Source organism: Gasterosteus aculeatus, chromosome 7, assembly GCF_964276395.1.
Source record: "Gasterosteus aculeatus chromosome 7, fGasAcu3.hap1.1, whole genome shotgun sequence".
NCBI classification, from domain to species: domain Eukaryota; kingdom Metazoa; phylum Chordata; class Actinopteri; order Perciformes; family Gasterosteidae; genus Gasterosteus; species Gasterosteus aculeatus.
Window position 1 is genome coordinate 21,317,272 of NC_135694.1, and position 14,960 is coordinate 21,332,231.

General features: G+C 41.5%; 3 protein-coding genes across 5 annotated transcripts; 2 read left to right on the forward strand and 1 right to left on the reverse strand.

Moving 5' to 3' along the window:
- Positions 1-11: 11 nt before the first annotated feature.
- Positions 12-7,671, forward strand: rnf121 (ring finger protein 121). The gene is made up of 9 exons (XM_040180391.2): positions 12-390; positions 1,598-1,635; positions 1,997-2,138; positions 3,331-3,485; positions 3,604-3,711; positions 4,847-4,967; positions 5,067-5,200; positions 6,089-6,190; positions 6,695-7,671. Exons 1-9 carry the CDS (start codon positions 313-315, stop codon positions 6,813-6,815), a joined length of 999 nt encoding a protein of 332 aa, XP_040036325.1. The 5' UTR covers positions 12-312; the 3' UTR covers positions 6,816-7,671.
- Positions 7,672-8,311: 640 nt separating this feature from the next.
- Positions 8,312-9,792, forward strand: LOC120821618 (uncharacterized). 2 transcript variants are annotated; one of them, XM_040180392.2, is made up of 5 exons: positions 8,452-8,527; positions 8,608-8,649; positions 8,723-8,785; positions 8,901-9,027; positions 9,141-9,792. In XM_040180392.2, the coding sequence occupies exons 1-5, from the start codon at positions 8,503-8,505 to the stop codon at positions 9,325-9,327; spliced, it is 444 nt and encodes a 147-aa protein (XP_040036326.1). In that variant the 5' UTR covers positions 8,452-8,502; the 3' UTR covers positions 9,328-9,792. The 2 variants fall into 2 exon arrangements, with proteins under 2 accessions (XP_040036328.1, XP_040036326.1); XM_040180394.2 differs by lacking the exon at positions 8,608-8,649 and having other exon boundaries at positions 8,312-8,527.
- A 95-nt stretch (positions 9,793-9,887) lies between these two features.
- On the reverse strand, positions 9,888-14,383 carry nlrc3l1 (NLR family, CARD domain containing 3-like 1). 2 transcript variants are annotated; one of them, XM_040180389.2, is made up of 7 exons: positions 14,281-14,383; positions 13,149-13,431; positions 12,782-12,883; positions 12,526-12,603; positions 12,316-12,436; positions 11,972-12,212; positions 9,888-11,784 (listed from the first exon to the last, which is right to left on the reverse strand). In XM_040180389.2, the coding sequence occupies exons 2-7, from the start codon at positions 13,331-13,333 to the stop codon at positions 10,217-10,219; spliced, it is 2,295 nt and encodes a 764-aa protein (XP_040036323.2). In that variant the 5' UTR covers positions 13,334-13,431; positions 14,281-14,383; the 3' UTR covers positions 9,888-10,216. The 2 variants fall into 2 exon arrangements, with proteins under 2 accessions (XP_040036323.2, XP_040036324.2); XM_040180390.2 differs by having other exon boundaries at positions 13,856-14,289.
- Positions 14,384-14,960: the final 577 nt, after the last annotated feature.

Here is a 14,960-nt window from a genome sequence, read left to right on the forward strand (position 1 = left end):
CGGACAGATCTGGGGGTTAAATTGTTAACCTATACATAATACATATATGAATCCTATAAAGCTTGGTCTAAACGTCCAAAACCTTTTTTGAAAGTATTTATGTTTTTTATGACTATCAAAAACGAATTATAAGTTATAGCTGAAATAAACACAATGGCGAACACATACAGTAAGCTAGAACTTGACTGTTGCGTTAACATAGTATTTCGCAATTTTATTTTGAAGAAACAAAACCCAAAGAGAACCGGATGCGATCCTCTTAGGTTTGTTGCTAATGCTAATGGCCCGGAACGGTAAAGCAGCACTCCGAAGATGGCCGGGGTGTTCGAGGTGGAGGTTGATGGTGTAGAGCACGACCATGGCTTACAGCATCACGATGAACCGCACCAGGTGGGAGTACTGGGCTACTTCGGCGTATTTTGACCGATATAACGTCAGTTTCTTAGTACCCGCTTTCCAGCTGTCAACTGGGGACTCAATGTGCGCTAACTAACGTTCTTCCTGGGATTAGCCTCACGTAAGCAGCTAGCTACTGTTTAGTGACCTGAAACAAAGCAGAGGCATTTGCTCTGTTAGATAGAAATGTCCATTCCACTTTGCCGATTGTGGTTTGCTTGACAAAACAGTGGAGCGGGCGAGAAACGCCCAGAGAGCATTAACGTTAGCTGTCTTAAGCTAGCCGGCTAATTTTAACTTCGATGCATTAATCTGGTCAACGTGTCTCAGGTGCTGTCGTTAGAAAACAGAGGTCACATTTATTTAACCTTATTCACACGCGTATTTTCACTGCAATGTTCAGAAACCAACTCTACGGATAAAGCTGATGTGGCCGACCGGTTCAAAGGTCAAAGGGTGCCATTTTTTTTGCTGACTGCCTAGAGATGTATCAGTGTCATCAGGGTGGAAACCAAACCACTTCCCTTCTTAAACCAAACCTGCATGTCGAAGTGGTGCAGGAGTTCACAGTGTACAAGAGACACTATTGCATTTCACATCCTCACATGTTTGCATGTTTGGAAGGCATCTATTCCTAATGCTGTTTTTTTAATGTTATTTTAATTATTACTCCTTCAGGAAAATACATCCTCCTTATCAGCAGGACGTGTGATTTGAATATTAGTTTTTGAACCTGTAGCTGGATACCTGTTAATGTAGCCATGGCCTGCCTACATTTATGTGCCTTTTTTGTTGCTTTAACAAGAGAACATTGCATTCATTATTTTTATCTGCTGTTAATTCCAGTCAGGTTGAAGTAGGTAAACAAGCTCAACAACTTGGGAGGCACTTAGCAAGTTTTGATTACAATGGCACTTGGGATTGGCAAATATTTCATAGGTGTGTAGACTCTGCTTTGACACACACCTATTTCGTATTGCTGCTCAAAATTTCAATTATTTATAGGCTGTGTAAGTAGTATGCAATGTGAAATTATTGGTTTAAAAAAGACATTGGCTTCTAGGTGATGCTGCACATGATGGTTTGGTGTTATTAGATTGTGCTTTGCGTTTTCAAGGTTTCAGGTTTATAGTGTGTTCTGCGAGTAAACACTGTTGGCTCAAAGTAATGGTCGTTATTTTGACTCTTTTCCTTTCTTTAGTTTGATGTGTCCAAACTTTCACCAGAAGAGAAGTGGAGGTTTGTATCTTTGCTACACCTTTCATATAGAATTCAATTTATTTTTGTAGCATAATATCCGTACTCTCTCTTTGAGATGCGCTCCAAGAGAAGAGAACCTAATCTCTGCTACAAAATTCAGTATTTGCACTAAAAGGTGCACAGTAACAATTAGACATTTTCATTTGGTAATACACATTGTTTCTGGTAAAAGAAAAATGTAACTGATGGATAAACTTTAGATTAGTATTGAATTCCACATGTTCCCCCCAGTAGGAGACACCAACGTGCATAGCTGTACAGTGCACGTTTAACTACACGGCCGTCTAAAATAAGAACTAGACCCATAACATTAGCTGAGTTTGTTCTTCTTTTTCCACAGGGTGGAGCATGCAAGAATGCATGCCAAACACAAAGGTCATGAGGCCATGCACGCAGAGATGGTGCTGATCCTCATCGTCACGCTTGTTGTTGCACAGCTAGTCCTTGTGCAATGGAAACAGAGACATCCAAAGTCATACAATGTAAGACTCCATTTGTTTGAGATTTTGTTCTGAAGTTTGGATATCTGGATATATATTTAGAGTTTAGATGTACCGTGGTGTGAAGACCCATAATTAGGGGGAGTTTTCTCTCGATGAGTAAACACTAGGGGTGTAACGATTAATTTTAACAACGCGATTCATGGTTGCCAATTCGATTCATGGACGATCTGGGTTAATTTAGAACGATTCGATTCAGTGACTTGAATTCGATTCAGTGACTTGAAATCGATTCAGTAACTTTACTGGACAGTGCAGACAAAGTTTCTGAGATCCCTGTTGTTTCTTGTAAGGAAATCAGGTTTAAATTAATTATGGATATTATAAACAAGCAAACAACAATTAATGGCAAATGTATTAACCTTTTAATTTGAATCAAGTGTCATTTTCAATGTAAACATTGCACAATCATTACACAATGTTTGGATCAATTCACAGAACCCCGGATTTTCAACCACGTTGTACGGTCGCATGTCTTTACAGCTAAACTTGGCAATTGTTACTGTGATGTTGAGTTTCGTGCTGGCGAGGCCTGAGGTGTCTGTAATCGATATATGTCGTCCGGAATGCCGATTTGCGGAGCACAGATCAATTCAGTTGGATCGCAGGAATATAAATCGATTAATCGATTCAGTAAATGAATCGTTACACCCCTAGTAAACACGTGTATATTATAAATTGATGCCAATACCCTTTTCTCAATTAAGGATACATATAGTCTTTTCCTTCCTGTCTGAAATTATCCAAATATGAAGTGTTATCAGTAGTGTCCTTGTTTCTATGATAAGACAATGTCCGATGCAGCTAACTTGTTCTCCCTGATGTACGTGCATCTTGTAATACAGGAGTTCTCAACCTCGTCTTATTTTTACGTTTCTGAAACTGATCCATTTTGCTTTAGTGCAGCCAATGGAAAGCCACCTCGTACTAATTGGCCAGACAATTTTGTCCAACGTGGGGGGGGGGTATTCAAATGTAACTGTTCATTGAAATCATGCACACTGGTGTTGTGTTTTGAGCCTAAATTGAATTCAAACCACTTGGCTGTAACACTGCATGCCACACAATGGTGCCCTGAAGAGCCCCCCCACCCCCGCCCTCCACTGTCCCCCACCGTGGTGTGATCGAAGAAAAAGAATAGCTGCTCTAACACGTTTGTTCTGCTGTCTTGTAGCTGGTGACTCTGTTCCAGATGTGGGTAGTTCCTCTCTACTTTACAACCAAACTGCACTGGTGGAGGTTCCTGACCACATGGTTTATCTTCTCTGTCATCACAGCGTACATCTCATTCCGTGCCACTCGCAAGCCACTAGCCTGCACCACGCCGAGGTACAACATGCTGCAGTGATGTTAATGTAGAGGTGTGCCTCTCTGTTACTGTGGATGAAAGTGTCCCTGACTTACTCTGACATACCCGTAACATATTCCCTCCCTCTGGCGGCTGTAGGCTGGTGTACAAGTGGTTTCTCCTTCTCTACAAGATCAGCTATGCCACGGGAATAGTTGGCTATACTGTTGTCATGTTTACACTTTTTGGTATAAACCTAATATTCAGGTATGTGGTGTTTGTTGCATATTATTTCTGTTGTTTGTAAATGAACCATTTCCATACATTTAGGTGGATGTTGACTTTCAACATGGAACACATACACTTCAAAAGCATTTTGAAGGTAGTCGTAGTTTCCCCCGTGTTGTTTTAGGATGTATGAAGTTCAGGTTGTCCCAGTATATGGGCTTGTTTTTGCCTCTTTTTTTCCCAATGTTCCTGTTGATCCTCAGCGCTCCTGCCGCATCCATCAGTTATCAGAATCCCTTGCTGACCTCTGGTGTATGTGTTTCAACATAATCTACGTTTCTATGTGAAGCAAACCTCGTGCGAGGAGTTTAAACGCGTCGTCACTAATACGTTTTCGATCTGAGTGACATGCAAACGTGCGCGTAGTTATCACAGAAACTTCCCTTGAAACAAGCAAATAACAAATGATGCGTTTCTCTCTTCCTAAGCGCTACACGTTTTCTGCTGATACAGGAAGTGGTAAAACAATACAACTCCTAATATAGTAGTGCTCTCACTAAAGCGCTCGAATGATCGCAGGGCAGTTTGTACAGGTTTCACATCAACGTACTGGAATTCAAACCAAGTGAATGCTGTCTTTCTAAAATGTAATTTTTTACTGTACACGGCTAATCTGTTTTATGAGTAGAAGTGGTTGTTGCCGTACACCACGTGAGGCTGAATTTGTTCATGGGGTAGAGCTGTCAAAATTGCTCAAAAATGACGTTCGAATATTGGCTTTAAAAAAAATACATATATTTGAATATCTAGTTGCGCATTAGACACGTCAATAACGGCACAAATTAATACGAGACAAAACTACTTGTATAGGTAAGTTAAAAATTTCTTAACATATTACCTACACAAAAATAAGTAAAAGAACTAATGGAGAAGACCACCGATCGCTCGAGCGCACACACGCACTCTCTCTCCCGTCAGTGCATGAAGCTGTTGTAGCCTATTTTATTCATGCAATATAGTCAGTACCGTCAGGCGTGCACGCCCGTCCGCAAAGCAGACAGTCGCGCCACAGTTTGTTTTGTTTTTTCATTCGAATATTCATTTTCACATATATATAATAATAAATATAGAATATTCGTTGACAGCCCTTTCATGAGGTGCATCTTCTGTCCAGGATAAAACCGGAGGACGCCATGGACTTTGGCGTGTCACTGCTGTTCTACGGTCTGTACTACGGCGTCCTGGGGAGGGACTTTGCAGAGATGTGTGCAGACTTCATGGCTTCGACTGTTGGGGTACGCAGACAGAATGAGGACACTCGTGTGTCTCGTTTGAGGCAACTGCAGGAAGATCGAATTTAATTCAGACCGTCCCCCTTTTTGTTGTTGTTGTAGTATTACAGTGCATCTGGAATGCCCACCAAGCACCTGTCTGACAATATCTGTGCCGTGTGCGGTCAGCCCATCCTCGTCGATGTCAGTGAGGAGGGCATCATCGAGAACACGTACAGATTATCCTGCAACCATGTGTATCCTTTCCCGGTAAGATCTAGATATATTTCTTATTTTATCGGTGAAAGAAGTTGAGTATTTCCCGTCTGTAAAAGGCGTTCTAGGTTTAGAACTGTATTGTGTACTCAATTCGCTGCTCAAAGAGGAATTGGCAGACTTATCTAACTTGACCTTTTATGTCAGAATGTGTTATTATGGTGTGTTATCTAAATGTGTTTTACTTCCCTGTGGTAGTGTTTGTCCACTGTGAATTAACAGCCAACAGTTTTGAGTTTAGCAGTGTCTTGCTGCTAGTAATAATTACAGAGCCCAAATCACATATCAGCAGACTGATAGAATCTGCTAATAAAATAATTCAGCAGATTATTGGCAGCTAATTCATACATTAATAGATTTGATATTTCTGTCATTTTGTTTTTACGTCTCATAAATTAACCGTTACTGTCAAATCCGACATTGTACTACTATTAAAAACACATTTGTATTGTTGAGTGACCACAACCGTTTGATTTAACTAATTCTTTCGCAGTTGAATTCCAAATCAGATTCTGATTATTTGTCACACACTTAATCAGGCTTCGTAGGTGAAAATACTTTTCCAAACTGCAGAAAGCAACAAATAGTACAAGATATACAGAGAAGGTATACTTAGCAAATAAGTAACATATCTCCTTGTAAAACGCCTGTTTTCAATACTAGATAACATTATCAGTACTATAAGATTTTCTTTCTCTGTTACATATTAATGTTGATCAAACATGTACTGTGGCTACAATATTATTACGTTTTCATATTTCAATTCCTGCTCAGTGTGAGCGGCCAACGGTTTAATGCACTCCCTATAAGCAGAACCTTCTAGAACTCATGCTACACAATACAGTGCGAAGCCTTAACTCCACATCCAGGTTCCATGAGTTTTGCATAAGAGGATGGTGTATCGTCGGAAAGAAGCAGATGTGCCCGTACTGCAAAGAGAAGGTGGACCTGAAGAGGATGTTCAGTAATCCGTATCCTTTTTTATCTTGTTTCTATGCTGCTTTGTTTTTGTGGGTTTGTCAACTCCCGAGTTGTTGTCATTTAATAATCGCATAGTAATGTGCACTCATAGACTGGACAAAGGGGGGAGGAGAGTGAGAATAACTTTAAATTGGTCATTTATACAGATGACAGCCAGCCAGCTTCGAGTCATGCAGAGTTTCAAGGGGTGAGACCTCTTTCTCGTAACTGGGGAATTTTTACTGGCAAGTTTTAAGTGGATTTTACCGGCAGAATCATTGAAGGCTGTCTGGAACGAGGTACGAAAATTGTATAGGTCAGACACTAAGTTCCTGTTCCTTTTTGTGGCAACCGTGTTGCTCTATAACAGATATAATGTCCAGAAACTGAAAGTGATTTTTACGGTTATGTGCCATCACTTTTTTTGGGATTTATATATATATATATATATATATATATATATATATATATATATGCACATATATATGTTTTTTCCTTAATTGATTTTGCTTTAGTTGGGAGAGGCCACATGTCATGTACGGACAACTTTTAGACTGGCTTCGGTACTTGGTGGCCTGGCAGCCTGTTATCATAGGATTTGTTCAAGGCATCAACTACGTCCTGGGTCTGGAGTGACCTGTGACACGCAGAAATGGACACACAACCCAAAAGGAGACGACACGCACTGGCTCAGAAGACTGAGGGCCCAACGTTGAACTAAAACACCAATTAAAAGTGTCTATACTTTTTGTATATATTTATAGGCACATACTATCTGTATTTACAGTTTATTCAAACTTTATTGGTAACCTGAATTTGGATGTATTATCAGTTTCCCCAGATTTGCTTTAAACTTGGTTTGTGCAACCTACAGCCCAGTGAAGCGGTTATAATCATTAGGGAGGTGCTTTTTGCTGATTTAAGTCTTAAGTGTTTGTTAATTCTTAGTTCAAGGGTCATGATGGAGAATTGTTTATCCTCATGTCTGATGGCTCACACATAATTAATAGAGATTAGTGATCGCTCCCTGGACATCCAAAGCCCACACATGGAAGACATTTGGCCACTGAACATTTCATGTAATCACTCATACGAACTGGAGTGATGTCAGAGAGGGTTTCTTATGTGCATTGTCATTCTGGGGGAAAAACGTTTTTCGTTAAACGCAGGGTTCTCGATACAGTAGTTTGGAAAAAAAGGAACTGGATGTTACAAGATTTCCAAATGTTTCTGTGGGGATAGTCATTGATACCATCTGAAGAAGCGTAATCCGATTTACTTTGACCTTTTGAGTATTATACAATATCTCAGTCACTTGGTTTCTACGAGTAGAGGAAGGTCACTGTGTTCCAGTCTGTTTTTGTTTTTATTTAAATTGTGAGTTCACAAAAATATCTCACCTGTGTTTTTTTGCCTTATTGATAGTTTGGGGTATTTGGGGCCAGATATTTTCTTTGGAACTTCTTTCTACAAAATAAATGGTTCTTGTAAAGCCTTTGTGTTCTGTAGGTTATTCTAGATGATTGGAACGTCACATTGTGTTTTTTTTATATTAACTAATCTTTTAACGCTGAGCACTACAAAGTAAATGGAACTGCCCTTTGTTGTATTGTGGTGGCAGCAGGTGTCCCAGAGCCTGGCATACTAAACTCAAACTATCTGCATTGGCTACTATCTGCATAATACTACTAGAGATCAAATGTTGGTGAACAAAAACTGTTCTGAGCTTGAGGCGAACCACGAAGCGCAAACCAAAACAATGATACCAGTTACTTTACTAAGAACTTAGAACTTAATATGATTAGAAAAGTAATTACAACTATTGTAGAATGATCTTTTAACTCAGTGAGCGATGATGCCCGTTTTATTTTGTGTGTCTGTGTGTGTTCTAGTCCAAAGATGCTGGAAGCGGGTTGTTTTTCCTGCAGGTACCGCTCACTCCTTCACTTGGACCACAAACCCAAACGAGTACGACTAGGCAGACGTGATCGTTTTGTTTTGTGACCCAAGATGAGTTAATGTCACATGGTTCAGATCATCCGTAGTTTTTTGCATCCTTGAGGTTTATTTGTGTGTGTAATTCATTTTATTCATCAATACATAAATTGTCTGCAAAATTAAATCACATCAAGTTTGAGAGCTGTGAACGAGTCCGCATGGTTGATCTTAGTAACCAGTGTGTCACCGTGTTTTGAGGAAACGCTCCACGTGCTAAATAAACATGGGTACACTCATTGTTTGAAGTGGGCGTAGGGAAGTGAGTGACTGCAGCTTCTCCATATAAAGCACCACACGGCAGTCTGCAGCTCATCGAGGAGTCGACATGAAGCAGTCTTCTGTTGTCCAAGGTAATTATACTTTGTAATAGCAACATCATTTCCCCTCGTAATTTGGGATTGGTAGTGAATGTCTTGTATCTCTGCATTAGCTTTGGGGTATCTGAGTCTGCTGCTTGCAGATGGATTTCCAGGTTCAGTATATTTTGGGTGACAATTTCTTCTGATTCAATCCCGTCTTGGTGCTAACCTAAACTTTCTCTTCAGTTCCTCAGGATGAATCCCCAAAGATCATCGGACCACATTGCGTCAAAATAAAAGCTCATCCAGGTAAATTTATTTAATCCTCCTAATATTGCACCAATTCACCTAGTAAAATGTCTCCATGTTCAACATGTGTGAAGCTATTTGTTTGTGATGGGTTCGGCTGTATTGTGACTTACAGGTGAGTGGCTGTTTCTTAACTGTGAAGCATTTGCAAACAGTAGAGACACGACGCTCATCTACTGGCTCGTCAACGGCGCTTTCCCCGAAGACCTGCTCAGCTCTGAGAGAATAGTGGAATCAAAGGAGTGAGTATTATTTTGTTTTGGCCGACTCTGAAATCAGCTGCCGAGCTACAGTGTAGAGAGCAGGACAAAGTGACCAACCAGGAGCTGAGATGTAATGGCCACGTTTGTTTTAGATCAACTTTGGATAACGGCGCGATCCTGCAGAGAAGTTTGATGTTGAAGAACGTCACGAGAGAGGACCTCCAATCCAGCTTCACCTGCGTTGTGACGAACTCCGCTGGGATGACCACAAAGAAAATCAAACTGGCAGCGAGGGGGAAAAGCAGACCGCGGAAGGCTCTCAGCTGCGTTTCAACTTAACGCCCACTAACACATCTTTAACGAGTCAAAATGTATCTGTGGGTTCACTGTTCTGTTGTACTGTTTGATGGGAGAAATACGCCAGAGAGAAGTTGGATGAAATAAATGTACAAAGGTTCCAGAGTAGAACATCATTTTTTTTGTTTGGTTTTCCCACCAATGAAACCAAAAGTGTGATGTGACTCATTGTGATCCTCTGGGAAGAACTTACGGTGAAATCTAACAAACCGGAGTGTCTGGTTCCTCTCACAGTGAACATCTGATGCAGCGTTTTTCAAAGGAAACACAGCTTCAGGAGGCGACATTTCATGCTGAAACAAATGCACCCTAAAGGACCATCTCTGAGATGATGAATATACAATGTAACGTTACATTTCTAACCTGTTTGCTGTAGTTGTGTATCATTCCAGTGTCTGTCTGCAGATTTGACAAAGATAAAACGATTCTCGATTCTGAGACAAAGTATGTTGGCATCCTGTGGTGTTTCCATTGAAATTTATTATTAATTGTACCACTTCTAACTTGTTTTCCAATTCACCAACCAGCAGTCACTCTGCAGACACCTTTTAGCTTTTTATGTGGGATGAACAGCCCTTCAATGTGAATACTGCGTTACATACCAAACATTTATATCAAAAACACAAGCTGCTAACAGAAACAAGAATTTTTGACTACATAAAAAGATACAAATATAACTTTCAAACAAGGCCCCTTATTTCCTTTAAGCTTTAATCTATATTAAATATTAAAACATTAGTTCTGAACTTTCTCAAAAGATTGTCACCACAGCCGTGTAAGTGGGAAAGTAATCAGCGTGTAAGTCGATAGATTAGTGTTATTCCAAATTCAGTGGAAACATTAATAGTTATTCAGTGTCCAATTGAACCTTTCACCTCAGCTCGTCGAGGCAGCGGGTCAAGTGGGTTTTCCTGCCTTGAGACACATTTCCTCTCATCCTCTCCCTGATGAATCCGACGGCGTCCGCGGCGAACGTCGGCCACTTAACAGTACATGTGCAGAGCGGCTGGAGGAGCTCCAGGTTGGTCTTGAGGCCCATTCCGAGCAGGAAACGCGTGAATATGTCCAGTTTGCCGTCTTCGCACCGCAGACTGCTGTCCACGGCACTCTTGAACAGGTCTATCACCGTGGGCACCTTGAAAAACCCTTTCACCCTGCCTCTCACGTGCCGCACGAAAATGTTCTTCCCCTGGTTGGTGAAGGAGAGGAACGCGTAAAGTGCCGCCATGTACTCCTGCACCGTAGGGTGTATGAAGCTGATGTAGTTCTCGTGATGCAGCACGATTGGACACGTGAGGTATTGCGTGCAGAGGCCGCTGTTGATCACGGCCTCCTCGACCGGGATTCCAAGCTCCTTCCAGTCGTACCTTGAGATCTTAAACTGTCCTTGCTCCAGCATGTTAAACGCCAAACCTCCGAGTTTCATGAAGAACTCTATCTCTTTGTCCGGGCTAAGATCCGGAGCTCGGTGTTTGCGCCGCCGCCGGGTGAGCGCGGAGAGCAGCTTGGTGTACATGTAGGCGATGTTGCTGGGCGGCTGCGCCGGCGCCGCGGGCTCCCCAAAGATGTGCTGGAACTCATCGCCGACCAGCGAGCAGAACAAGGGCAGGTGGCACATGATGCGGAGGGTTCTGGAGGAGTCGACGTACGCAATGACTCGAGCCGCCTGATCCGGGTCCTTGAACCTCTTTCGAAAGTACTCGTTCTTTTGAGGGTCGAGGAAGCCGCGCACATCTATCTCTTCGTAGTGCGTGTCCCAGGGAATGGAGCGCTTCAGCTGAGTTCGAGAGGTGATGAGGAAGAGGCCTTGGTAGAGCAGCTTGTCTCTGAGGAGGTTCACCACGATCACGTTCAGCGTGGTGGACTCCGACAGGTCGCTGAGAGGGAAAGCGTAGTGAAAGTCCAGCGCCCCGCTGTACTCGTCCAGACCGTCAAAGATAAACATTATTTTGCAGTCGTCACATCTGTAATCCTCCTCCCTCAGTTTCTTGGTTTCCGGGTAGAGCGTTTGTAGTATTTCCATCATGGAGACGGGAGAATTCTCAAACTGTTTGAGTTCTCTGAAGGGCAAAGGAAACATGAGGGAGACGTGTTGGTGGGACTTCCCTTCAATCCACTCGAGGATCAACCTTCTCACCGCCATAGACTTCCCGGACCCCGGCAATCCCGAGAGCAGCATTAAATTGCAGTGGGTGTGTTCCAGGCTTTCAGTGCTCAGTATGTCTTTGGTAGAAAGCAGTTTCGCGTCATTCGTGTTACTGTCCAGCTTTTCTATAGTCAAGACCTCATGTTCAATATTTGGGCCGTTGTCACAGGTCGAGGTTATGTAGAGATCGGTGAAGACTTCGTCTAGTGGTCTCTTCTCTCCCTGCACAGGACCGTCACATACTTTGCCGTATTTCATCTTCAGAGTTTCGCTCAAATTGTGACGTACTTCATCTGGAAAAAATGTGCATTTCAAGAATTAACAGTCTTTTCTTTCAAACTGATAGTGAACTGGGTGACATTTAAATCATTTTGCACTTACTATACTCTCCTTTACCTTGAGTAAATATATAAAACCGTTTTGCTAGATTAAATTACCAGTACGGTAATAAGACATTCAGACATACAAAACCCAACTTACTTCTAATGCACAGAGTCTGAAGATAATCAATCATCGTGTTTTTTCCAATTTCCTCAAGAAGGATTTTGGTGATATGCAAAGAAACATCCAGGCTGAAACACTCGAGCAGGCGGTCCACAAGGTCCACCATGTCCATGCTTTGGGAGTGAGTGTTGAATGACTGAGGGTAACGCTTCCACAGCCTCATCTTGAACTCCTTAAGGTCTCTCTCGGGCAGCTTCCGAAGGGTTTTGGAAATAGCCTGATTCCAAAGAAACCATTTGATTGAATGCTGCTATTTTCAAAAAAGACCATATCTTATATCTAAAGAAAAACAATGAATACAAAAGGGAAAGTAAACTAACCGTGAAAGTGAACGCTACTGTCAGGAAAGGATTCTTTATTAGATCTGGCTCTGGTATGACATCAGGTGTGTCAGAAAGCTCAGGGACGGAATCCTCTTTTTCCTCTTTTTCCTCTTTTACCCTGGTGTGCAGTGGAGAGGTTTGAAGACGTTTTAGTTGAGAACATAATCAAACACATGTCAAAGTGCTATGACTGGGTTTATTTCTCACTTGGGGACCATCTTTTCACAATCGTCACTGTCCAATGAATAGCAGCTTGAGTATGAATCTGCTCTGATCAGCTGAACCCTAAAAACAGGAATGGAGAGAAAAGGGCTTAGATTATATTCAATTTAACTACAAAATGTAATTGTAGTTTTGCAATGAAAGTAACAACATGGTGTAGTATATTGAGAAGTACGTACAACAAGCACGAATGAATGCATAATTTTAAAGACTGTTTTATGGTACTTTGTCTGTTTTTTACCTTGTGGGGGATCCATGTTCCAGATGCATGCTATTTGACATCTCTGCACTTGTCATTGATCTGTAGCTCACAGCTGGAGAAAAGGCCTTGTCCACATAATGCCTAAGTAGATAAATTCATCACATTCAAGTCAGGTATACATCACATCATGTATATATTACCTTCTATTACCGATATATTATAACTACTGAGCTGCCACTTTTCCGTTTCACATAAGGTTGAAGTAATATCTGTTTTACTTTGTACTTCAAAATCTGTAAAAAGGCAAATGATAACATGAGTAGTTGTCTCACTACTCTACATGAAAAAGAATGACTACCCTTCAGTGAGTGAGAGGGGCCCTTGGGGCTGGTAAAAACCTCCCTACCACTGGCTGGTATCCATTGGACTGGGCCCTAGGTCCAGAGAAGGTCTTCTCTCAGGGATGTAGTAGAGCATGTCGTCTTCTTCTTCTTCATCGAGCCCACTCTGTCCTCTGCCAGACACTGCACTGCCGAGGGAAGAGCTGCGTGACACAGCGGGCGACTCCATAAATTCACTGTCGGCCATCATTTCATGGAAAGGATCCGCAAACAACTAACATGACCGGCACATGCGCTGATCCCTTTGTGTTTGCCAGAGACGGTCGCAGTTGAGGGGACTGTCCGTGCCTGCAAAGGATCATGGGAGAATACGACACATCAGTTCTCAAAGAGTGTATAACATGCACTGGATTTTCAGGTTTCTACTGTTGAACGAAAGCCAGTTTTCCGCACTATATTAACACAGTATTGACTCGTGAAAATTACATGTAGACACCAGATTTGTAACCACTGTAAGGTCATGCTAGCCCCCACTTCAAAAAATACGATTGAGCGATGAGATTACTGGTCTGTGTAAATGTATTCTTTTCTATTAACATAGTTGAATAAGTAATTACACAATTGAAATTACACGTTTCCTTCCATACAGTTCGCATGCAGTAAATATATACTTCACTGTGTTGTTTTGTAATATATTACCACATCTTTATATTATTTACAGACTTATTGCATGAATTTGACATGTTCCTTTACGGTCACTGGAACCACTTACCGTAATACTCGGTGTGCACGCGTACCGCAAAACAACGTGCGCGCTAGCTTGACAGCTCTGTAACATGAGTTAGCTTTAGCTTTAGGTCTGAAGTAACGAACGAAGTGTTTTACAGGGAAGCACTCCCCCTCTTATCTTAAGGTAGTTAGTGTATTTGGTTAGGAACATTTAAAGTTAGGCTTGCTCTGGAGATAAAGTAAGTTTTCCTTCATATTATTTCTAATATCAAACTTGCAAATGTAAAATTACGATGGCAGATTACGATAACAGCTTTGCTCCACCGAGACAGACGGCGAAAGCTTTATTCAGGCAACTTTACACCCCTCTTATAATGGCAAGAAGTAAGTAAATAAAAACAAAAGCTACTTCCATGAATCCATATTTGTTACTTTCTGGTTTATGCAAGAAACAGCCCATTTACGTACCCTCGCTTCAGGAAGTAGTGTTATTCCCCCTGCATGTGGTTCACACTCCTGGCCTGTAGGGGGCGAGAGAGCGAGACAGCAGACTCTCTCGCTCTCTCGCCCCCTACAGGTCGGGAGTGGGAACGACATTCAATCTACTTACACATTCTATAATGATACATCTGAACAATGCAACTGTCGTCTATATGTGTTTTCTTCCCTAACTTTCTGTTCATCATACAATGAGTAGGATGTTTCATGTTATACAATAACTGTTGTTGATGTTGTTGTAGTATCTTCAAGCTTGTGGATGATATCTGAAATGTTTGACATGGCAAAGTAACTCGGCACATTATTAGTTTTCATTTTTACTTTGACCCACATTTTGACCCACAATGCAACTTGAGTGCTGAGAGTCCTGTCACAGATGTCAAAGATTTAAAAACTTTTCAAAATATGAGAGAATGAAAGTAAAAAGTCAAAGTCAAGCCCCATCCATGTGGTTATTGCTTATGTTGAATGTCAAATCAAGCACTGTTGGGGTATTATTTCTTCTTCTTCTCTTAATTCTATCAAGTATAGCTATTCAGTTTGGCTCTGCGAGTTTAAAATTGTAATGCAGCCTATAATGCAGCTTTTCATCATTTATTTGTACCGCTTAAGAATCATACAGCTGTAAGTGTGCATACACTCATCAGTGT